This window comes from Mesoplodon bidens (assembly GCF_964165515.1).
Source record: "Mesoplodon bidens genome assembly, chromosome: 11".
In the NCBI taxonomy this organism is placed as follows: domain Eukaryota; kingdom Metazoa; phylum Chordata; class Mammalia; order Artiodactyla; family Ziphiidae; genus Mesoplodon; species Mesoplodon bidens.
In genome coordinates, this window is record NC_138167.1 from 74,394,250 (window position 1) to 74,418,510 (window position 24,261).

Below are 24,261 nucleotides of genomic sequence, written 5' to 3' on the forward strand. Positions count from 1 at the left end.
TGATTCACTTAGAAGGAACAGAGGATGGAAACAGTAAACAAGAAACCTTACAGTGGAGAAACCTGACAGACGCCCCTATCCAAGTGATCGTGGTTAATATCACCAATAACAAGTTATGTTGAAATCATGAGATATTATGATATGATGTGATGAGAGCGGCACTTCACCTCTGTGGTGAAAAAGAAAGACTGAGAAAAATGCCAGGAAGAGGAGACTCAGGAGACAGGATGACTCAATGCAGCAGAATGCAGTGCGATCTTGGGTTGGATCCCAGAACAGAAAAAGGACATTAATAGAAAAACTAATGGAATCCAATGAGAGGCTGCAGTTTAGTTTATAGCATTGTACCAAAGTTCAATTTCTCAGTTTTGACAAATGTGCTATGTTTTGTAAGATGTTATTTAACATTAGGGGAAGCTGGTCAGACATAGAAAGACAAAGAAGGACAAATATCATATGATATTGCTTATATGTGGAATCTAAAAAAAATGGTACAAATGAACCTATTTACAAAACAGAAATAGAGTCACAGACGTAGAAAACGAACTTATGGATACCACAGGGGAAGAAGAGAGAGGGATAAATTGGGAAATTGGGAAATTGGGGTTGACATATACACACGACTATATATAAAATAGATAACTAATAAGAACCTGCTGTATAGCACAGGGAACTCTACTCAATACTCTGTAATGACCTATATGGGAATAGAAGCTAAAAACGAGTGGATATATATGTATGTGTATAACTGATTCACTTTGCCATACAGCAGAAATACAACACTGTAAATCAACTATACTCCAATAAAAATTAATTTTTTTAAAATGAAGGGCATATAGGAACTCTCTGTACCATCCTTACACTCCTCTGTCAATCTAAAGTTATTTCAAAATTAAAAATTTTCAAAAAGTTAATCTGTTATCTCTAATGGGATAAACTGCTGATGTTTCACCTAAATTCCATATGGACATGTGGATATGGGGCAGGAGTAGGTGTATTGTAATCATTTCTCAGTGACTCTAATCTTCAGCTTTATTTTTCAGATCAATCGGATGTCCCTCTAGAGGGGTGGGATAGGGAGGGTGGGAGGGAGATGCAAGAGGGAGGAGATATGGGGATGTATGTATATGTATAGCTGATTCACTTTGTTATACAGCAGAAACTAACACACCATTGTAAAGCAATTATACTCCAGTAAAGATATAAAAAAAACTTTTGTGTCCCTACGATAGTTGTATGGACCAAATATATAAGATAATGCTTTTCTTCTTGTGAAAAATTTTGGGTTTTCATAGTAGTCTATTTATACATTTTTATTTTTATACTGATGTATTATATCTATACATCACAATGTGTGACTTATTTGAAAGTGCTCTTTTGAAAAATAATGAAGAAATCCAGGTAAAGAGGGATAAAAATGTTTTAATTGTTGAAATACACTGGTAAATTGAGTGATTTACATTTCAGTCCTAAGTGGATACACATGATCACTATCAAATTAAGAACTTTCCAAATATCCGACTAACATCAGTGACAAGTCCTTGAAAACAGTGTAGAATTAACATGATGAGATGCTCTGATCACACACAGGTAGAATGGGAGACTCAATGGCTACGAAGTATTTGTAGTTACATAAGCCTTTGACTAGAGAAAATAGGAAATTAATCAAAATGTACATACGGCATGCAAACCTCAACAGTTTAAGTATTCCCATGTAGTACATTGTTCTCAATAAAGAAATTCCTCTGATATTTAAATAAAGCTGAAAACCAAATAGTAAAAAAGGAAAGAGATAACAGTAAGAATCAATTTAACAATTTTACAGCTAAAAATTAACATGAAGTAGAAATAGTGAAAGATAACAGCAAATATATTACTTTGGGTAATTCATCAATAGTGCCTTATTATTGTAAGTTATAAATAGATGAAGGATTTTGTTATATAAAAACTATCAAAAAAGTATCAGTGAAAAGACATGATCTTCATGAGCTGTGGGGATGGTCAGGGTGAGAACACAGCTGGGGCACAGCAGCCAGCTGGGCAAGAACCCTTTGTAAGCCTGTCTTCCGCAGGTGGACCAAATATAGTTCCATATATGTGTGTTGTTTAACCAATTCCTTTCTAGTACCACAACATGCAATATGTACCATGGTTTTAACTATAAACTAAGAATTTGGGGCGGGGGGGGGCGACTGCTTAGAATTTCCTTGGAAATGTCTGCGCACGTTACAAAATCCCACAAAGCAAAAATTCCATCCAGATCTTGAAGAGCAGGCTATGAAGGCAACAAACAAAAAAGGGAAAAGAGTTAGCAAGCGCGAAAAGGCACCACTTAGATAAAAACACATCAGCGTTAAGCCTGCAAATTATTTACTGATTTTCCTTTCAGTAAAACACACGTTCAACATCCGTCCAGTATTGATTTGAGACTGAATATGTGGCCAGCGCAGTGTGAAGCACTGATGACACTTATATGAAGAGACAAAGTCAGGTGGAGAGAGAGACTTCTAAACTTATAACAAAATACAACAGGAGGATGCCTGAACCAAGCTACACGGCAACATCACAAAGATACCAACTGCTCAGCCACAATCTACCCCTTCCTTGTTTGGTCAGACCCTCTTGGGAAGAGGGGAGAGCCATCCACTTCACCTCGAGCTCCCCCAGGGGATCTGATGCAGCGAGCCTATCCACTGGCATCTGAGAAGCATCACTATGCTGGCAGCATCCCGTATACCTAAATGGGCATAACTTTCACCCTTGGGTCATCTAGGGAAGAAACTACACATTTGTATTGTGATATAAGTAACTTTGATTCTGAAATCATTCCTCAATTTGCTTCAAAAAGTAACCAAATCAACTTTGAAGTTGGGTCACTGAGTGAGTTCGGTGGCTTTATTTCTAGAGAGGTTTTATATGTTAGGTCAAAAAAAAAAGTGTCTCCAAACTTTTCCATAAAATGTCTCTTCTCATCAGGGTTTCTGCCCAATAATTTAAGCTCAGATGCCATGCGTCCAGATGGCTCACAGATAAGTACCACAATGGATGCTTAGCAATTGAGTAAATGGACAGCCTATCAACTTAGAAAACTTTTCAGATAATTCAAAAGAGGCAAATGGGTTGTTTAGCAATAGATGTAAAGAATGGTGGAAATTGAGAGGAGAGAGGGATGGCAGTAAAAGAGTTTTTATTTTTATATTGACAGCCACGAGCAGTAGGGAGATATTCTACCTAGCTGTCTAATGTTATGTGGGCTGATTAACCAGCAATAGTGCTCAACTGTTATCAGGAAATTTTAGATCCATATACAAAGCTGGACAATCATCTTGTCTAACTCTGTCATGTAACTAAAATTGGGTGAAGCTGGGAGAAGGTAAGGGATTCATCTAAGGTCCTGTGTTAACAGCAGAGCCACCGAGTCTCCAGATATCTATCTACACAGCACTTCTTCCCACTCTATTCAGATGCTTTTTGAAATACACCCTGTTTTCAGGAGGGTAAACACTAATATATGTTTACTTTCAACTAGATTATCTTTTCTGTTTGATGCAAATAGTAAAACTACTGCTGCATCAGGAAAACTAGCAGGGAACTTAGAAATCTACATGAGAGTTAGAACCCTGTTAAAAATACTGGAAATAGAAAATCTCCAGCAAGTCCCTAAAGAGAAGCTCAACACCCTAATGTGGCTATGGGCACTAGGGAATAATGCTCCATGATGCTGTAGCCTTGATGAGAGGGTCTTTGAAAAAGCAGCTGCCCAATATTGTTGTATTTCTTGTCCAGAAGAAACCAGTTACGGCTTCCATGTCCCTTTTCTCCAGTAGGAAAGCTTATTTGTCTCCACCTGTGAGCTTATTCTGCAGCCCATCCACTCCCAGACACCAGCATCAGTACTGGCCCTCAGCCAGAAGCTGATTCAATATCAAATCAGTCTTGCTTCTGATCTACCAATGGCTGGATTCTGGTTACAAAAAAGGATGATGGTACAGTGATGATGATACTGATGGTGATGATGACAATGACCATTATAGCAGAAGCTACCATTTACTTCACATTTAATCCTAACACGAGCCCTTCAATAAGCATCAGGGGGAGAAACTTGCCCAGCTAGTTAAGTGAAAGAGGCTGAATTCAAATCCAGGGTTGTTTGACACCCAAAAGAGAATGGGCTATCTCAGGAGACAGAGTATTCCTGATCACTGGATGTTCAAAAGAGGTGGGATGTCATTCAGCAAGACTGAAAGACAGCGGGGATCTAAGCATTGCATGCATTTTGGTCCAGGTAAACAGAAACTCTTTTCCTCAATGGAAATGCTGCTCAGTAGCTTTTAGAGACTAGTACCCAGACAGTAGTTAATAAATGAAAGTTATTTTTCCTCTGTCCTTGTTCTTGTTTGTCTTATAATTCTAACTTCAAGCTCTTCACCAGGTCCACAGTGCTTCATCTTTTAAACTTGGTCTATGATTTTACTATTCCTTCCTGAAAAACTGCATCTTTGCACACTGACGATTGCCTATCTCTACTGGAGTTTTGGTACTGGTACATCTTCTCTCTGTATATCAACTACCCCTGACTATTGCCAAATATTTAATATTGATCCTAATCTAATTCCCAACCTCTCTAGTCTCTCCTTGTCTGTCACTTCCAAGGTCCTAGCCCCTCAAAGATTTTGGCAATGAAGAGTGAAACCCTGGTAGTCTAGGCAAACAGCTTGTTCTTATTAAATGAATTAAGTTACATTTGCAAAAATATTAATGAAAAAAAAGTAACTGCAAAGAAAATTGATCTAATCATTAAAGACCTCTTTACAATAAAATATATTGGGTTCCATAGATTTAACCACAAGATGAGACCCCTCCTCATACTCAAGTTCGAGATTTCTTAGAAATATAGAGCATTAATATCTACAGTTCATTCATCCAGGCTAAATATATAGAATTATTTAGAAAAATATACAGTACCTCTTGATTATTGTCATGATATTACTTTCTTCTAATCTTAAAAAAGAGAAAATTAAGAAAGGTTAAATGCTCAGTTATAAAGAATATATTCTAGTTTCCTACAAAACTACAAATAGTTGTGACATATATGTATTTGCTAGTCTGAATCATCGAGTAGAGAAAAAACAATGAGGAACAAATAACCACAGTACGTTAAGAAATAATAAAGGCTTGTGTACAAATTAAATCAAATATTACATATATATAATTTTATCTGTACATATTAATAGTTCTTGAAAACCATATTATCAGACAACTGTACAGTGATTAGTAAATCAGCATTCTTCACCACGAGCCACACTTAAAAATTTACTTAAGGGACTTCCCTGGTGGCGGAGTGGTTAGGAATCTGCCTGCCAATGTAGGGGACACAGGTTCGAGCCCTGGTTCAGGAAGATCCCACATGCCACGGAGCAACCAAGCCCGTGGGCCACAACTACTGAGCTTGTGCTCTAGAGCCCAAGGGCCACAACTACTGAGCCCATATGCCACAACTACTGAAGCCCATGCACCTAGAGCCCGTGCTCCGCAACAAGAGAAGCCACCACAATGAGAAGCCCGAGCACCGCAATGAAGAGTAGCCCCTGCTCGCCACAACTAGAGAAAGCCCGTGCACAGCAAAGAGGACCCAACACAGCCAAAAATAAATAATATAAATAAAAATAAATTTTTAAAAAATTTTACTTAAGCAAGAAGCTATCTACAAGGCTGCAATCATACCTATTATCAAAAGCACTTCATTAGCCCTGCAATTACTAACTACTAAAATTCAGAAAAAGGAGCATCCACTTCATTTCATTATACAAAAGACAGTTAATTTTCTTCTAATCACCAGACTACTTATCAGTCACATTTATAATATATTATAGGAATGTAACTTTATGTTCTACCAAAACTCCATAAACTTACTGAAATGTTTTCATGCTTTCATTTTCACGCTGATCGTCACTGAAATTAACAAGAAATTTAAAATATCCATGGAGCATAACCACAAACAGAAGCTAAATTTTGCTCCGTAATTACTCTCATCATGTGGGTGGCAATTTCAACAAATGATTACAATGAGCAGATATGGTTTTTTTGGGGTTTTTTTTTAAGGCCGCACTAAGCGGCATGTGGAATCTTAGTTCCCCGACCAGGGGTCAAACCTATGCCCCCTGCAGTGGAAGCACAGAGTCTTAACCACTGGACTGCCAGGGAAGTCCCAGCTATGGCTCTTATACACAGTTCACTGCAAGTCAGTAATATGTAGGGTGAGTCAGGCAAGCTGAAATATACATTTCATACGTTTTTCACAAAACAAAAAAAATAAGCATGTAGAGAGAGTAAACATCACATGGTTTTACTTACTTTTTCGCACAGTCTTTGTTTGATTGGACACCATATTGACAGCTTCAGATGGTAGACCAACATACACCCCTCCATAGTTTCTTGATGAAAAGAAGCAGACATAGAAAAATCAGACCAAACTACATGGTTACTAAACATTTGCAGAAAATGATGAGAGCATGGGGTCCTTCAAACAATTATAGAATTATTAAAATAACTCATGACTTTTCAAAAGTAGAATTCAGAATATTATTGCCCTTGGAGAGATCATTGTTTTTCTATGTTAAAAAAAGAAGCTATATATTAAAAAAAGAAAGCTGTGTAGTAGAGTTTTTAGATATTTTACTTGCAATGAGAAAGAAGAGAAGTTGGGATTTTTAGAATTTAGTAGAGTAATAAATATCAGTAGCGTGACATGTTACAGTTAATCAGTCAACATTCATCAAGAATTCAGAGCGGTCAATGTGGTATGAGGTGCTATGGACACACAAAAACACTTTACCTGTAGGTAGGTATAAAGTGAGGAGGAAGAGAGAGAGATAAGGAGTAATGAGAATGGGGTGCTGCTAATCAGAGGATGGAAGGATGGAGAAGGCGGAAGGAAGGAGGAGATGTCATCCAATTTTAGAGAACAGCACATGCAAAGGCCACAAGATGGAAACTAGCACAAGCCGTGTGCACAGGACAAACCAAGCTTGTTTGGAAGAAGCAAAGATTATGGTCCCTGGGCAAGATATTTATCACACTGCATGCTCCTACCTGTATTCTCTGTGCCAAAAGTTTTCCTGGTGGAATCTGTATTACTGGCAATGTGCTACTGTGGTCGATTAAATGCATGAGTTAAATTAATTCATGTTAAATTAAATCCATGAGGTGGGACCAAAATCATTCAAATTAAAGGTAGCTTCAACACCAAACATACCTCCTCTTGTCATCTTCTGTTATTGATTCTTCTGTTCTAAAAGGTCAAAAACATTTGCTATGAGCTGTTTGGTTACACAGTCAGAGACTTCATTTTTGGCTCTGAGAAAAGAGGGACTGACAAGTTAAAGCCAATTTTGTTTATTTCAAGTTCTTCCATCGAGTATTTCTGTAACACAGGATTCTCTCTTCACCTCAATCACTTATCCACTAAGAAATTGGCAGTTTTCTACTTACCAAAAAGCGCAAATCCATCAAGTGCCAACAAGTCCAATTGCTGAACAAGATCAAAAACTGAGGTAACCATAATGGAAAAGAATATAAAGAAAAGAATGTCCATATGTGTATAACTGAGTCACTTTGCTGTACAGCAGAGATAGGCACAAGACTGTAAATCAACTATACTTCAATTAAAAAATTTTTAACTAAAAAAACAGAAAACACTAATTCAAGGGACAAAAAACAAAAACAAAAAACCTGAGGGCAGCCAAGACTGGAAAGAGCATATAAATTGGGTGTCAGGAAGCCTGGGTTCTTGTCTGGCTGTGCCACCCACTCCCTGCGTGACAGGCTGTGGGCAAGTTGCCGGCCTGTATCTCATCTGTAAAATAACGGGGTCGACCAGATGACGCCCAAGGTCCCTTCTAGTCCTAACACACTATGAGTTTGTGTCTCTTATGCCAGCTCAGCAGCACAACTCTAGGTATGAAAGATTTCCTTAGTGCAAAAAGAGTTAAAGTCAATTTAACTTTCTTTTATCTAAAACAACAACCGTTTTATACATGATCTACTGCAAAGAGAAGAGGGAAATGTTCAAAGGAAATTTCTAGAGGGAATCACTACTTTAAAATGCACAGTATCTTTCCTTGAATAAGAGGAATCCACATTCTATTAGAATTCCTTGGCATATTTTTAGGAGGATCAGGAAGCTTACCTTGAAATACTAGCTAGCATACATTAGTTATTTTTCTGAAGAAAAAAAAAAAAACAAGATTCAAATGTATCTCGCTGAACTCAACATGTAATTATAAGGGGCTTCAGTTAAGAAGAAAGCAGACTGAAAACATCTAAACAGCTTCACTGAGTCTTTTAATTGCAGGGGTTGTCATATCATGGTTTCACACATTTAAAAGCTGTGAATGTATATATGTACGTGAGATTTTGCTTCATTGCAACAGCCCATAAATCCGAAGCCTATAGAGAAAGGAAGTGGAGATTTGGAAATTATCTGTTAAACACTGGCCATGCACACAGAAAATACTCCAATAGAGGGCAAAAACCACCCTGCAATCTAATTTGTCCAAATTGAGCCCATAACCCACTTTTAATTATCAACTTCATTTATCTCTTGCTAAAGTTGGATCATTTTTTAATTCAAAGGTGTCAAAGTCAAACTGTATTAGAACTGGTGCTAGGCTTATTGAAGTGGTATAACACTTTCAGGTGCTGTTTACCAGTTTTAGTTAAAATGGATTTATAACCTGTTAGTACAGATACTAGGGAAAATGATGGTGACAAACTCGTTCAAGATTATCAGAACTGTTTACTCTGGTGCTGAATAGTCAACATTATAATGAAATTGTTTGTGAAGCTGAAACTGGCAGATTTGGACATATACAATGTCTCATTTTTTCTCACAGATATTCTTTTCATATCCAATGACATATCTGTGTATTTTAAATCTTTCCCCTTTTGCCTAATCCATCTTAAGGACTTATTCAGTGTTTTAAAATATATTTAACTTCCCCAAATGTAAAAAAATAGTGAATTATTTTTAATCTATTATCTCTCATAAATTATTCAATGCCCTAAAACCCAACTGTGTTCTCCTTGATAAAATTAATCAACAATCTTACACATCTAATTTGCAGGAAATGATAATGTGGCTGTCATATTTATTGGATAACAAATTAAGCTTCAGAGATATTACTAAATCTTTAAAAATACCATTTATAAAGACTTTTCAGATGTCCGTTCTTTTAAACCTTTAAGTAAGTTATAATGCCTGTCTTTGTCTACATGCTCCCTTCCTTCCACAAACAATTATTCTATGATACAAAGACTGGAGACTAAAGACTACATGGGTAAAAACAGCATCATCACTGAGTCCTTCCTTTGTGTCAGGTACAGGGCCAGACACTTCACATGCATCAGTGCTACTCCTCTCAACAGTTCTGAGAGTTTACACCCGAGGAAATAGGTTCAGAGAGCTAGGTAATTAACAAATATGCAAGACCAACATTGAAACCCCATCTATCTGACATGAAAAACATGCTCCACATTCTAATTCACCACTCTGCCTCTCAAATAGGAAGATGTAAAAGTCAAAAACACTGCCAGTGACAAACCAACATGTTGGTTTCCCCTAGAGTGGGCACTGCCTCTGTATCACTCTTGCAAAAGCTTTGAGCCTCACCCCTGTCTCACAACCTGCTTGTGTAACTGCACCAGGCACTTTGCTCGTAGGGTTCTACTGTTTCCTTTAATCCTCATCACAATCCTGCAAGATGGGTATTAGCCACATTTAAAGATGAAAAACTGAGGCTCTGAAAGGTGGAGCAGCATGACCAATGTTACAAGCCCAGGTAATAGAGCCAGAATTCAAAACCAAGGTTGTGTGATTCTAGCTCCTGCTTCAAAAACTGTGAGCCCATGCTAATTTGTATCAGACAAACACCCCCATCTCCCAAGCTGGATCTCTCTGATTTTTACCATCCCACTTATAAGAGGGAAACAAGATGGCAGAAGAGTCTTAGTCAATGTTTGAATAGCATTAGACCTAAACCTCTATGCTGCCAGGGACAATCAATCTTTGCAGAACTTGTTGAATGGCTACATAAAGCATTTGTACTCCAATAGAAAACCTCTCCAGATCAGCAGTTACATTAGACTCTATTCATCTGGACAACCAGTTTCAAATTGAGGTTAAATCGGAAAACCATGGTTGGTCTAAACCAAATCTCCTTGTGACAGAGAGGTCCAAGCCACTGTGTTTAGCTGCCTGAGAGCCAAGTGCTGCCCTGTCCTGTCCAGGAAGACAGCATCCTCCCAGCAGGGTGATGTGGTCCTGCCCCGACTGAACAGGCTGTAGCATTCAAAGAAGAAATGGTTCATCAAGCAGCAATAGAGATTCCCGGTAAAAGGAAAGCCCAGAGATGTTAAGCCACAGGCCCTGAAAAGCTGGCGAAATTGTCTCATGATTACTAGTAACTCCAGACGGGCATCCAGAAAATATACCTTCTGGTGTGGGGACCAACTTCTCCTGAAAGGGTGGTTCTTGTCAATAAAAAGTGGACATTATCTCGGGACAGTTCAAAACTGGGGTGATAAATTAATCTGACAGCTAAGCAACTTAGCAAGAAACTTCAGTCTTTAGGATTCTAATCCCTGGGGAGATTTTCAAGTTTTGAGTAATGGCCTGGCTGTCCGAACACCTGGGCTGCCCCACCTGTACACCAATTTAAAGAATCACTGTAATTGTTTCCCCTCACAAAACATATTTTGAAAGATTTTGTTATCAACTGGCCTTACTATCTCACTTGCTGATAATTTTCTTAGACACACAAGTGCCAAAGGAAGCCTCTGATGTGCATGGGACGGTTCCTACAGGGTGTTTGTGTAATTCGAAACCAAGGCAAATAAATCTTATATTTTGCTAATGTAGAGCCTGTGCAGCCTCGTTGTAGGCACATGCAGATTTCCGTTCAGTTTCTAAAGTAACGAAAATAGCCTGTGGTCCTTCTTCGAGGCTGCCAATCCAGAGCATCGGGCTAGGAATTGCGCTCGGGCCAGATCACCCCCCACCATGGAGCCCTTGGATGAGCCACTGTTTTTCATGAGGGACTTGATTATTTTTCTTTTCTGGTCACTACAGCTTTAGTGGAAGGGCAGTGGCTATTGTGCAGCCTGCAGCTGTGACTGCTGACGGATCACAAGATTTGTTCCTAAAGCAGGGAAGGAAGTGGGGAGGAAGCACAGGACAGAAAGCCACACGGACTCCGCCTTGGCGAGAACAGCAGCCGCTGACAGAGTCTGGAGGGCCCTCGGTCACGGACATCATGGCCCTATTTTCTGCTGGTACTAAAGATAAAGAATGAGATGACTTCACCCTGGAGTCTTCCCTTAGAAAACAGAGACTGAAGATTGAATTAGTCCATGCTGGAAACGACAAAGTGAAAAGGAGGCCGATTCACAGTAGATGAGCTGGAAGAGGCCAGACTGCACTGCTCGGGAGTTAACTGGTCCAAATATCTCCACAAACTCAGCCTACCCGTACACTTGCTCCTTTAGACAAGAAGCAAGTGGACATACCTCAACCAGGAGAAATCTCCTAGTGTAGCAATCCACTTCTAAATAATAGTTCTGAAGCACAGTGCAGAAGTCAATGCCCAGGTGCCTACAGGCAGAGGCACTGAAAATGGGAAGTGTGAATGAAGGGACTCAGGGACGAGAACACCCTTGAATCTACCATAAATAGGGAAGAAACCTTGAGAATAAGGCTCTACCAAGGGAACCAAAACACGGGGTTATAGGAGGCAAGGGACCAGATACCATCAATCAAATCACCTAAAAACAAAAAGTGAAAGGTACTTTTCACCAGTTTCCCTCCCCCCTTCCCCCGCTCCGGTCCCAATTTCACCACCATGGAGGCTGATGTCAATAAGGGGAAGGAAAACCAGCACAAATTACCAAGGGGTCGACAACTGGAAACAACTACGTGGCCTATCAACACAAAATCTGCTCTGGCCAGGGAAACTGTGCTGGACTCACCCTCCCCACATTCTGCAACGCAGGGGCGAGGACTCTGAGAAACATCCTCCTTTGCCACCCAGCTCCCTCTTAGGTTCTACTAAATGGGATGCTCAAGAGACATAAAATGCAAAAAGAGGGGAAAGGGCTGCTCCTTCCAGCTCTGCGTGCTGCTCCAGCCTACAGCACCCCAGCAGCTGGTTCCAGTTTCCAGGACAGGCCCTGTTAACACTCCTTTTCGGGTCACTACAGCTCAAGTGGGTGGGCAGTGGCTACTATGTGGCCTCCAGCTGTGCTTACTGCTGGATTCCACCATTCAGCTGTGATTACACCAGCCTGGCAGTGCCCTCTCTCCAGAAGTCAGTGTCCCAGCCCCAGAGAACCGCTCCTCTTCCAGGTCCTAGATTCCAATAACCCCAACTTCCTTCCTTTGTCACTCCTGCCCTAGAAACGGTAGCCATTTCCTCTTATAACTCTCCCTACGATCTCAGCCTTCCTTTCTTACATCCTCAGTCCTCCATGACCTGTTTAACCAATTCCTAATAGTAATTTCTCTCTGCTAAAATATTTAATGTGGTTTCCTTTACCCTGACTGGACACGAACTGACACATTACTTGGTAGCAAGAGTGGGGTTTATCTCCCAGCCCTGCACTGAACGTGTCTCACTAAAGGATTTAAAGTACCTGTTATTTCCTGTTTATCAGGCCCAATTACTATGTCATCAGTGTATTGGACCAGTATGACGTGTTGTGGGACATCAGTAACATCAAGATACTGCAGAATAGAGGATGAACGGCAAGACTGTGATGGTATACTGTTGGCCTTGCCAGGTAAAAGCAAACTGCTTCTATTATCCTCGCAAACTGGTTCAGAGGTAAAGTATTCGCCAAAGGTTGCAAAACAGGAGCTAGGGGCTATGTTGAGTGTTTTCAATAAAGATACCACACCTTGAACAGCAGCTGAAATTGGAATCACCATTTCATCAAATTTACAAGAATCCAAAGTCACTCTCTAAAATAAATCTGCCTTCCACATGGGCCAAAGAGGCAAGTTAAAAGGAGACATGAGAAGAGTCTTCATTTTTTCAAGTCTTTGGTGAGGGCACCAATTTCTGCAGCTCCACCAGGAATGCAGTATTCCTTTTTGTATATTATTCTGGTATAGAAGGCAAATTCCATAGGCTTCTACTTGACCCTTCCTACCAAGATAGCCCTTCCTTCACAGGTCAGAGAGCCAATGTGGGGATTCTTCCAGTTGCCAAATACATCTACTCTGATTATGAACTCACAAACTGAGGAAATAACCAGAGTATGGGATCTGCAGACTACTGGACTCACTGCAATTTTTAGGTTAGCCAAAATTCCATTTTTTTACCTGACTATAAGCCCACACATGGACTGATCACCCATAATGGCATTTTGAGTCCTCGGGTGTTAACAGCGACTCAGAGCCAGTGCCTAGAAATCTCTAAAAGGTCCAGGTACTTCCTTTTGTTCTGGACACAGTTGCTCTAGTAAATGAACACAAATCCTTTGGGGAAGATGTGAAAAAATATCTACCGTACATACATGTGGCCGTGTTTGAAATTCCCTCAAGGGAATGTGGCCTTAATTACGCTGAGTCTGACTTGGGTCTGGAAACTGGGTTAAGAGGCTATGCCTTTCCATTGTGATGACTCAGCTTAGCTTTCTGGCTCACAGACCAGAAGCCTTTCTCTTATAAAATATACAGAGGGAGAAAATGAACCCTTAGATGGCCATCCTTCTCATCTATCCCTAGGGAGATTGTGACCAACTAGCTCTTATCAAAATTCCTTCCAGGATGAAACATTCTGCCTCTTCATCCCTGCTGTCTGTTATGGTGAGTGTGCCCACCTTGTCTTAAGTGGTTCAGTTCTTGGCCTCTGCTTCTCTGGGATCCCATCACACCCAAGGAAACAAAGAACCCATCTCAAGGGCAGCATCTCCCAACTGTCACAGCCATGTTATAGAGGACAATCATCTTGGATACTCCCTTCACTATGTGTTTCTCAATTTGCTCAGTCTCCTAGGGAAGGGCGTCTCCTCTGCAGTGGGGAGCAGCTCACACCTGAGAAATTCACACCAGCTTTCCTATCTCTTCAAGCCTTTGGATTCCTTCCTCTCCATCACACCAGAGAAGTTCTGACATACTCCAGCATAAGCTCCTACAGTTTAGTTTCATCAACCAAGTTGACTAAACTGTTAAGAGTCCTAGCCATGCACCTAAATTAAATCTGGACTCTCTGTTAAATACAACAATATCAATAAATTCAGTCTCAGCATACACTGCTTCTCCTTGGTCTCACACCCTTAGAAGCCATTTCCATACATATTCCTGAGGATTCTGGTAGAAGAAAATGCACAAGCCTGCAATTACTTTGCAGTACAAGCTCTTTCCACCCAGGTCAGACATTGTGCTTGTCCCGTGGGAGCATCCTGAGGTCTGATTCTATTTGTGGGTCCCGTAGCAATAAGCGGTGGTTGCAGTAGGTCCTGAGGAGGACAAGCACCCCCTAACAAGGCAATCACCCAGGCAAGGGGACCCAATTCCATGCCTCTTACCCAGCTGGTCTACCCCATTCTCAAAGGCCCTGCCAGGAAAACAGAAAGTTTCTGGCTGGCAAAGATGGGGAGAGAAAGTCAGCTCTTCTTCATTAGCTTCACCTCAATTTTAATTTAGCCCCGTCTAGTGCTCTTGAGAGAGGAAATGGGACATAGACGAGGCTACAACAGCTGTCTCTAATCTAACCAGGGACTAATGGCCACAGACTACTCCCTGCAATGTGTAACTGAATCTAAAACAGCTAACAGAGAAAGCCCGCCCACTTAACACAGTCTTAATGCCTTAATATCACGACAAATGCAACAAGATGAGAAAGTCACAGCCCCCCTTGATTTCTGGTGTCCCCAACTAAGTGAAGAGGAAGCGGGGGTGGAGTGTAAAGAGGCAGGTAGGCTGGCTTTTTTTATTCAGTGGTGTAAGCAACCACCCGTTTGAATAATTTTAAGGGTCTGGAAAGGCTAAGATTTAAATATAGTTTAATTTTACCTGTTGGCTAAAGTTACGAATTCAAGTTCTCTATTATCCATCATGTATGCCTCAGTGTCAATGAAGGGAGAGGCACGTGAAAGAAGGGGCCGGGCCCCAGGGGAGGGGCTGGAACTAAGAGCTGGGGTTCGGGTATAAACAGGGTCCATTTCACAGTTGTGCCCAGGACACATTTTAGAAGGAAGACTTACTTCTCGGGTCCAAAGAGTAAAGGAGCGAAGAGGTACTAAGAGACCTAGATTAAGTTTAGCAAGTAATTCCTCCATTTTTAAATCCTCCTGAGCCACTACTCTACAGAGTAAACTTGTGCAATAAACTTGTTTTTTTCCAGAGGGAGCATGACCGAAAGCCTCTTGGTAAATTGCTTTCTCTGGTCTCAAGACAGTGTCTTACTTCTGAAATTTTCACCATCTGAAAATCTGTGGAAAGTGATGTCACATTTAGAAAGAAAATGTAATAGTGCGATATTGTTTAATCAAAAGGTTACATCACATCTTTTGAAAAAAAACTTTTAAACAGCAAGAACATTTCCTAAGAACCATGGAGCATATGTTAACAATTTGGGACCAGGTTTAAAAAATACACTGGGCATTTAATTACCATTGGGTCTCTCTTTGTTAACAAAGATTTAGCTTCTTTTATCAAAGGACAGGTGTTGGAGGAGAAAGAATGTGTCAAAGTTAAAGCCACCCATTGAGTCTCATGATAATCTCCCAGAGTGAGATCACATGCTCCCAGTCTCCGACTCAGATTTTCGGCCACTGCATTCATAAAAATGTTTGCAGAGCCAAGTGTGATTGAGGGTAGACCACCAGTCCATCATTTCCCTCCACTTTGGGGATTGCTGAAAAGCTAAATCCTCAGTTGACAGTTTAAAAATGACACATCTTGTTATAAAGCAGAAACTAACACACCATTGTAAAGCAATTATACTCCAATAAAGATGTTAAAAAAAAATGACACACCTTTGCAGAGCGATATAGTGTTTAGTGATCCCTATCTTACCAAAGTTGCCCCAATTTGGGGCGATGTCAGAAAAAGAAAAAAAAAAAAAAAGGCAACCGTTGGTTTCAAAACTGCTTTCTTATATCTCAGAGTTTCCACCAAATACTTCTAGCCTACTTCCTGTGAAGCCAGCATGGTACTCTCCTCACACTTCTCAGATTGAGTATCTATACTGATCCAGATTCTTTAGGTCACTGCACACCCATCTGCTTCCTACTAGCTTTGCAGACCTTCTCCTAAATGAACCAGAGACACTGAATTTCCCTCTAACCATAAAGCTCCGACTTCTTTTAAGTCAAGGTTCCAGAAGGTGAGACACTTCCAAACCAGCTCCATGTCTGTGGTTGCTCTTCGGGGCTGGCTGGCTTTCCTCTGCCTGTCCTTTCTTCATTAATGTATTTTGTGCATATACCCATTTAAAACTAATTATCCACACAAAACACATAAACCTTTCAATCAATTTATACCGCTATGGTTACCATTCTATCAATAATGATCACTTCAATGAAGCGAGACCTTATTCAGAGCTACTATAGTAAATATAAACCACTACTTTTTTCTTCCTCAGTAGCAAATGGTAATCAAAATATTTTCGTCACAATATTTGCTTAGTTTCTGGGTTGTATAAAATAGCTGTCCCAAGTGACCTACAAAAAAGGTTTCAAAGGTAAAATAATGGAACCACGGCATGGATACATTATGTGCATTCTCTAGAACAAACACAGATGATAAACATCCGGCAGCCACTAGCCACACCAATCAATATCTCCTCACGCATGGTGGCTACAGGTGCCTTAAAATTCAGAACGTTCTCACTGCCCTAGACTTCCAGAACGACATAGTTCTGTGGCAAAGAAAGGATTTATTTTTTACTTATTCATCAACAAAAATGTTCTAAATATAGAGCTATTCTTATTAGCGATGATCTAAAAAGCAGAAAAACAGGCTGCAGCCTTTTCCTTTTCCATATTTGCAGTGTCACTACAGAGGCCAAACTTATTTTGATTTGTAAACGGTACAATTTCAATATGGAAAGCTCAGGTGATCATGCGTGTAGCTCCAATGATCTATTTTTAGTTACCATTCATGATCATCTTTTGGAATAAGCTTATTAATTGACAATGTTTACTTCCATTGACACCACCATCCTCCAGATAAAGTAGAATCATTTAATTTTCTCTATAATATGTTTTTATGATGACCTCTCCTTTTCACGGAGGTTCCGATCGATTCTACCAAGCATTTAATTACATATGATATTGGACAGAATTAACATTTTATCATTGACTGTTAGGGCCTATATGTAATCTCATTCATGTCTTCACAATTTCAAAACTTCTTAGGACAGTTAGCTTTAAGTCTCTCTCCTTGGATGGGCCCCTTTCTTTCTTCCAGAATGTACTACCAGAGAACGTGAGTGACATTTGCTCTTTGTATGGGTTAATGGATCAAGAATTAAATTGCAATTTCCCTACCCCTCTTCTGTTCTCCTTCTAAGAAGCACACAGTGCTGGATTACTTCAACATTGGCTGTAGAAGTATCCTTTGCTACAAAGCAGGCAGGAGTGTTCTCTCCCCTTTAAGAAACCTTGCTCTTCCCAGATGTATCACTTTTCTCAAAACCTTGGGAATAAGCAGCTTGTTTTCCCTCATCCCAGGGTCTCCAAACAGGAGACAGAGCCAGAATGCTCCCAACCTCGCCAGAGCACGCAGATGGGGCCAATTTCATTTTCACTCAAAAACTCTCCTCTTTGGCATCAGCCCTGCCATAACAGCCCCGGACGCACTAAACATTTTGGCCCTGACTCAAAGGTTTTCTTCCTAACCATCATTACCTTGGACAATGTTAAATCCCATGAAAACCACCTAAACGACCTCTTGCTTCACACTTTGCTGACTTCCTCTATCCCAGCCACGTTTACTGCTGCTCTAAGAACTTAATCCCAGGGATGCTCCATGAAGCTTAGTTCCTGCAATTATTTCACCTCTGATATTTTAGAGTAGACAATCCCACTCCTTAGGGAAAAAAAAAATCCTTCTTTCTCCCCTCCCCACAATTCCCAAGAAGCCTCCAGTCCATCCATGCTCCCAGCTCTCCCCATTCATCAGCCCCTTAGGGCTTCCCCTCCCCCTCTCTCTAGCATGTGCCTTGCAGTCAAGCATTTCAACCACACTTGCTGGTCACCACCAACCCCTCTCTATCCCTGAATGAACCCACTCAATTGCTTCTCTGCCTGCTTTTATTCCACTGGGTCCCACCAAGGAAAATCTGACCATGTATTGATGGGCAACCAATGGGAATGTGAGATTTCTAACCACAGCAAGGCCCTCAATGCACTGGGTCTTCTGTCATCAGGGATTCATAACAGAGGCACTGCCAAATCTTTTCAACAACCCTTAAACCACCTAATAATTCTAGCTACCATTTACGGGCGGGGGGCAGGGGGGCAGGATGGGGGAGCAGGATAGCAACACATAATACCAAGTATTATCCTAGGAACTGAATATACTGTACTAATAACCATCATAACCATTAAGCAGTTACTTAACCTCTCTGTGTCCCATCTCCTCATTTATAAAATGAAAGAGCACTACTGTCTTCATCAGACTGTTGGGGGAACTGAATGAGATAATGTACTTAAAGTGCTGGAAATCACTCTATGGTATGCAGTTCTCAATAAAGATGAGCCATTAAAATTGAGAATGATGAGGATAATGATGAAGACGGTTACCGTGAACAGTTATTATTATCCCAATTTTACGGAGAAGAAGATTAAGACACAATATCACACAGCTAGTAAAGGATGGAGAGCAGTTTAAACACAGGTCTGTCTGCTTCCAAAATGCATGCTTTTTCAATGCTACTTCCACCCCAGAAGACGGGTAGAATTTTTCAATGCTACCTCACTTCAGAAGACAGCCTTGCCTGCCATGTCACAGAGGAGAAACAAGGCTGTCAGATACCCTCAGGCTTGTAATTAGGAGAGGGCTCAGCTGACACGGGTGTATATGACACGAGAAATTTATAAAGAATTCCAAGGAAACTCAAGATTAGAGATACATAATTTCATGTTTTAAAAAAGACAGAGCTTCAGCATGTTTTTGTTGTTGTTGTTGTTTTAAAGATTTTTTTTTTTGATGTGGACCATTTTTAAAGTCTTTATTGAATTTGTTACCATATTGCTTCTGATTTATATTTTGGGTTTTTTGGCCTTGGGGCATGCAGGATCTCAGCTCCCGGACCAGGGATTGAACCCTCACCCCCGCCTTGGAAGGCAAAGTCTCAACCACTGGACTGCCAGGGAAGTCCCTTCAGCGTGTTTTATGATAACTCGTTCCATGATATTTTTCTCTATAGCTGTTACCTTCCATAACAATAAAATTACTTTGTCCAGAAAAAAATCTTAATGAAATATCACTTTACAAGTTTTAAGTGAAAAAAGTATTTGAATAACCTTGTTTAAATTGAGTGCCCATGAGCTTTTATGTTCAACAGCAGACATTAAATCTGAGTCAACTTGTTATTCAACATATATTTGGAAAATTCATATATATAGAATATATGTATTCTTAAAAATCAAGAGATTTTTTTGAAATAACATGGAAGGTGACCTACATGGAGAAGTTGCTTCTCTTCTGCCTGCCCAGTTATAATTCTCTCCCATTCTGGTAACAGCATCACCACTCTCCCACTGTTTAGCCATATGGTTAGGTGAGGTTAATGACACCGATTGGCTGCAGCAGTGGGCACGTGACACAGGCCTGGCCAATGAGAGCCCACGTTCCCCTGGCCCACTGACTGGTTCAGGGAGAGGCACCTGACCCCACGTCCTAGCCAGTGAAAGCCTAGCCCTAGGACTTCTGATCAATCTACGGGGAAAGAGAAGCTCTTTTTCTACAGGAATTATTAAGCTGATGAGATAGAAACTGGCCATCTCCATCACCACTGGGGGAAAGCTGCCTTAGCATGGAGCCAAACACAGGAAAGGAGAGATGAGAGTTTCTTCCTGTCATTCAATCACCTGGATCCAGCTGTGACTAAGGCCTAACCCCTGGAAGTTTTCCGTTACACATGCCAATAAATTCCTTTATGTTTGTTTGTTTAGGCCAGTTTAAACTGGGCTTCTGCCATTTCCAACCAAAAATATCCCAACATGGCCTATTTGTGCCAAATAGCTAAGATAATTCGCTGAAATAAAATAAAAGCATGGCTAGGGGTAAGATGGGAATAAAGACACAGACCTACTAGAGAATGGACTTGAGGATATGGGGAGGGGGAAGGGTAAGCTGTGACAAAGTGAGAGAGTGGCATGGACATATATACACTACCAAATGTAAAATAGATAGCTGGTGGGAAGCAGCCGCATAGCACAGGGAGATCAGCTCGTGCTTTGTGACCACCTAGACAGTTGGGAAGGGGAGGGTGGGAGGGAGGGAGACGCAAGAGGGAGGAGATATGGGGATATATGTATATGTGTAACTGATTCACTTTGTTATAAAGCAGAAACTAACACACCATTGTAAAGCAATTATACTCCAATAAAGATGTTAAAAAAATAAAAAATAAAAGCATGGTTGATTCGCAGGTTTGTGAAAATAGCCAAATGTCATCACATTGAATTCACTTCTGTTTTGTTCTGCATGTTAGTGTACTGTGATTTATTTTTGAAAAGAGAGAGAAAAAAGAAAGTCTCACTCCCTGATATACATGTGGGTCTGTCTTATGATGATTAAATTTCTATATATCTTCACCCATGCTTTCCTCCTTATCTCAAGTTGCTAAGGGGACCCTTCTATGTTTTTAATCCTTCTTGCATGTCCTACGATCTATGTACATTGATTACTCCCTCAGTCACACAGATAACACCTCCCCAAACTACCCTCAGCTCTTCGTACTCAACTTGCTCCTACCCTTTTGCCTATGGGCACACCTACCTCTCCTCCATATAAAAAATAAACAGAAAAAGAAAAACAGACCTCAATATACAAAATCATCCATACACATAACTAGGCAGAAATAATCACAAAGAAACGGAAGAAAACAGTGTAAAATATTAATGATGATTGTCTCTGGTGGGAGGATAATAGCTGATTTTTTCTTTTTTTAAAAAAAAATGTTTTTCCATACTTTCTGAACTTCCTTAGTATTCCTTTTATAACAAATATATTTCTTGGGACTTCCCTGGTGGTCCAGTGGTTAAGACTCTGTGCTTCCACTGCAGGGGGCACGGGTTTCAATCCCTGGTTGGAGAACTAAGATCCCACAAGCCACACGGTGTGGCCAAAAAAAAAAAAAAAAGAAATGTATTTCTTAAAATATGCTTCCTCTTTAAGCTACTAACATCTTTCTATCCCTTACTGCCTTTTTGTTGTAAAACAAAAGACCAGGCATCACCTCCTCACTCCTAAGTTCGCTTTCACCCTGACTCCATCAGAGAACTCACATCACCCAACTGAAACCACAGTCCCCCAAGTGACCAGTGTGGCTATCGCTCTACATGCACGGGCTTCTCTTCTCCCTTTAGCTCATGTGATCTCTTTGGATCATCAGCCATCCCTTCCCTTGGCTCAAGTTTGAAACCACAGGGTCATCTTCGCCTCACATTTTCCTTTCCTTTCCTTCCCCATTCAGTCATTCAACAGGTCTTATCAATTGTATTTCCAGGTGCACCTCGAACACACCACCTCTGCTCCTTTCCGGTGTCCTGTCTGCTGTCTAGCCCTCTCGTGGCCTCAGCGCCATTAATCCCCTGTGCCTCCACCCCTCCCCCATCTCACATATCCCACTGCCTTGGGAGTCATCACCCTAAAGCTCAAACACAGTCATGTAATTCCCCACCTTAAAATTCTGAATGGCTCTTGAATGCATATAAAAATCAAGTACAATGACCCGCCTGGCACCAAAGGCACCCCCGAAGCCGGCTCCAGCCCACCAGCCTCATCTTCCACCTCTGCTGAGCCTACACCACAGGCTCAGGGCAGACTGGTTGACTTCCCAGAAGAGCTGGGGCTCTCTGTACCCATGTGCCTCTTTTCGTGCTCTTTCTCCTGCCCTGGGTTGCCATTCTTCTCCTTCCTACACAAATTCTTGCTCACCCTTCAAGACCCAGACAAGCATTAAATTTTGACTATTTTAATAATTAACACTTAAAATCACACTGTATTTTGGTCCCCAGTAGCCACTGACCTACTTCAGGGCAGAAATATCATTTTATTTGTTATTAACTCCTGGCTTCTTGCCTATAGAAAACAGGCAAATAAACAGGTAAGTGGAGATATAGTAAAAATCCCAAACCTTCCCTAGAGAACTGATTTTTATTATATATTAAGGGAGTAATCATAACGTTTCTGACTTCTAAAAAACAATCATAATTTCCCCCAAAAGACTTTTATGTGGTCTGTACATTATGGTGGTTGCCCTATTTGAAGTTCTGTACTCTTAGCATCCATTACATGAGTTTGGCCACTTCTTTTGCCTTGAAATCAGTGTCTTCAGATTTAAAACAAAAAGAAAAAATTTAAATCTTCATAATATAAGTTTAAATTGTCTTAATTTCTTAGCTCCTTTCATGGCACCCCCTAGTTTCATAGCACCCCCCCTAATGTTACAGTCAAGATTTATAAATCTATAGCTTCTGATTTTTTCTTAAAAAAGGGTTTGAGTATACCTTTTGTGCAAGGAAAAATAATACTATAATATTCTTCCATTTTTTCCAATTAAATTTACCTTTTTTTTTTTTTTTTTTTTGCGGTACACGGGCCTCACTGTTGTGGCCTCTCCCATTGCGGAGCACAGGCTCCAGACGCGCAGGCTCCGCAGCCATGGCTCACGGGCCCAGCCGCTCCACGGCATGTGGGATCTTCCCAGACTGGGGCACAAACCCATGTCCCCTGCATCGGCAGGCGGACTCTCAACCACTGCACCACCAGGGAAGCCCCTACCATATTTATTTTTTAAAGGGTCATTTACTGAGTAAAATTACATCTTTTTATTTATAGAACCTATGAGGTACACAAAGTCACAGAAAGTTTAAATTCTAGAGAATTCAGGATTTTAGAAAGTAGTTAAATGGCATCTCATGTCCTGGAGTAGTTAATGTTGACAAAATGTCCACAAAGGTATCACTAAATCTTCTTAGAAATTTCCATGCTTCTGAAAGAAAGAGGAAGTCATGAAATCAATCTCTCCTTAAAGAGAAATGATGGAATTCATCTGTTAAACACTATGTCCACAGCACGATACTATTAACTAGAGGGAACTTCTCTTAACTCCCAAGGGAGAAAAGACAAGGAGATAAATAACATTATAAGCCCAATATGACATACCGTAAGACAGGTCCAAGCTGCTGTTAAAAGTTCAGAAGAGGAAGACATATTCAGTAGAGAGATCCAGGAAGTTCTTCTCGTAAAGGATAAGATATAAACCCAGGAGAACAGAGATAGAATTTTCACAGACAGAATTGGGGAAAATGCCATTCCAGGCAGAGGAAACAGCAAAAAAAAAAAAAAACAAGGAGCCAAGACAGAAAACAGGAGGTCAGTTTGAGATGCTGAGAGTGGTCTCAGAGCAGGACTTCAGCTCACCTCTGGGTCCTTGGCCTCATTCACTCTCTAACTGCAGGGTTTCCTTCCCCCTAAAGGCTGAAACCTAAAGGGGCTTCCTATTCCCAAAGGATTCTGGGCTCAATCCTGTGGGCAGTGGAGACTAATCAGAAGTTGGGAGTGGAGGGCCTAAAAGGGCAGTGGATTAATCTGGCAACAACATATAGAAAGGGGAGGGAGAGACTGAAGAGAGACCCAGATACTGCAATAACAGGAACAGGTAAGGATGCTGAACACGTTGCTAAACGTTTTGGTAATAAACTCAACCACTGCAACCAGGACACTGAAGCATTCTATACTGCCTCCTTTGTACTGAAAGTCCCATATAAAAAGCTTATTTAATTCCCCCCAAAATTTACAACCCTATTCTACTCTTCTCCAGATTCCTTTTTACAGGTTAAAAAAAAAAAGGCTGACTGCTTTTGACGAAAGCTTTTAAGGCCCACCACTCCATTTGCCCCAGCTGTGAAAGCCTTTAAGAAAGCTGGGAACTCATACATGTGTGCTGGCGGGGAAGATACAGCCAGGCACTCCTGCCCATGCGCAGGAGCCCTCACCCCAGCCCCACTCCCAATAAAAAC

General features: G+C 40.7%; 1 protein-coding gene across 1 annotated transcript in view; it reads right to left on the reverse strand.

Annotated features, from left to right (window-relative positions):
- Positions 1–1,412: 1,412 nt before the first annotated feature.
- Positions 1,413–24,261, reverse strand: part of LOC308624670 (overexpressed in colon carcinoma 1 protein) — a 39,043-nt gene continuing 16,194 nt past the window's right edge. Inside the window, exons 3-6 of the mRNA XM_081248151.1 lie at positions 7,256–7,291; positions 6,355–6,434; positions 4,966–5,001; positions 1,413–2,275 (exon numbers count right to left, since the gene is read on the reverse strand). Of these exons, the coding sequence (XP_081104277.1) occupies positions 4,997–5,001; positions 6,355–6,434; positions 7,256–7,291 (121 nt within the window). The 3' untranslated portion in view covers positions 1,413–2,275; positions 4,966–4,996. The remainder of the gene's footprint in view (positions 2,276–4,965; positions 5,002–6,354; positions 6,435–7,255; positions 7,292–24,261) is intronic.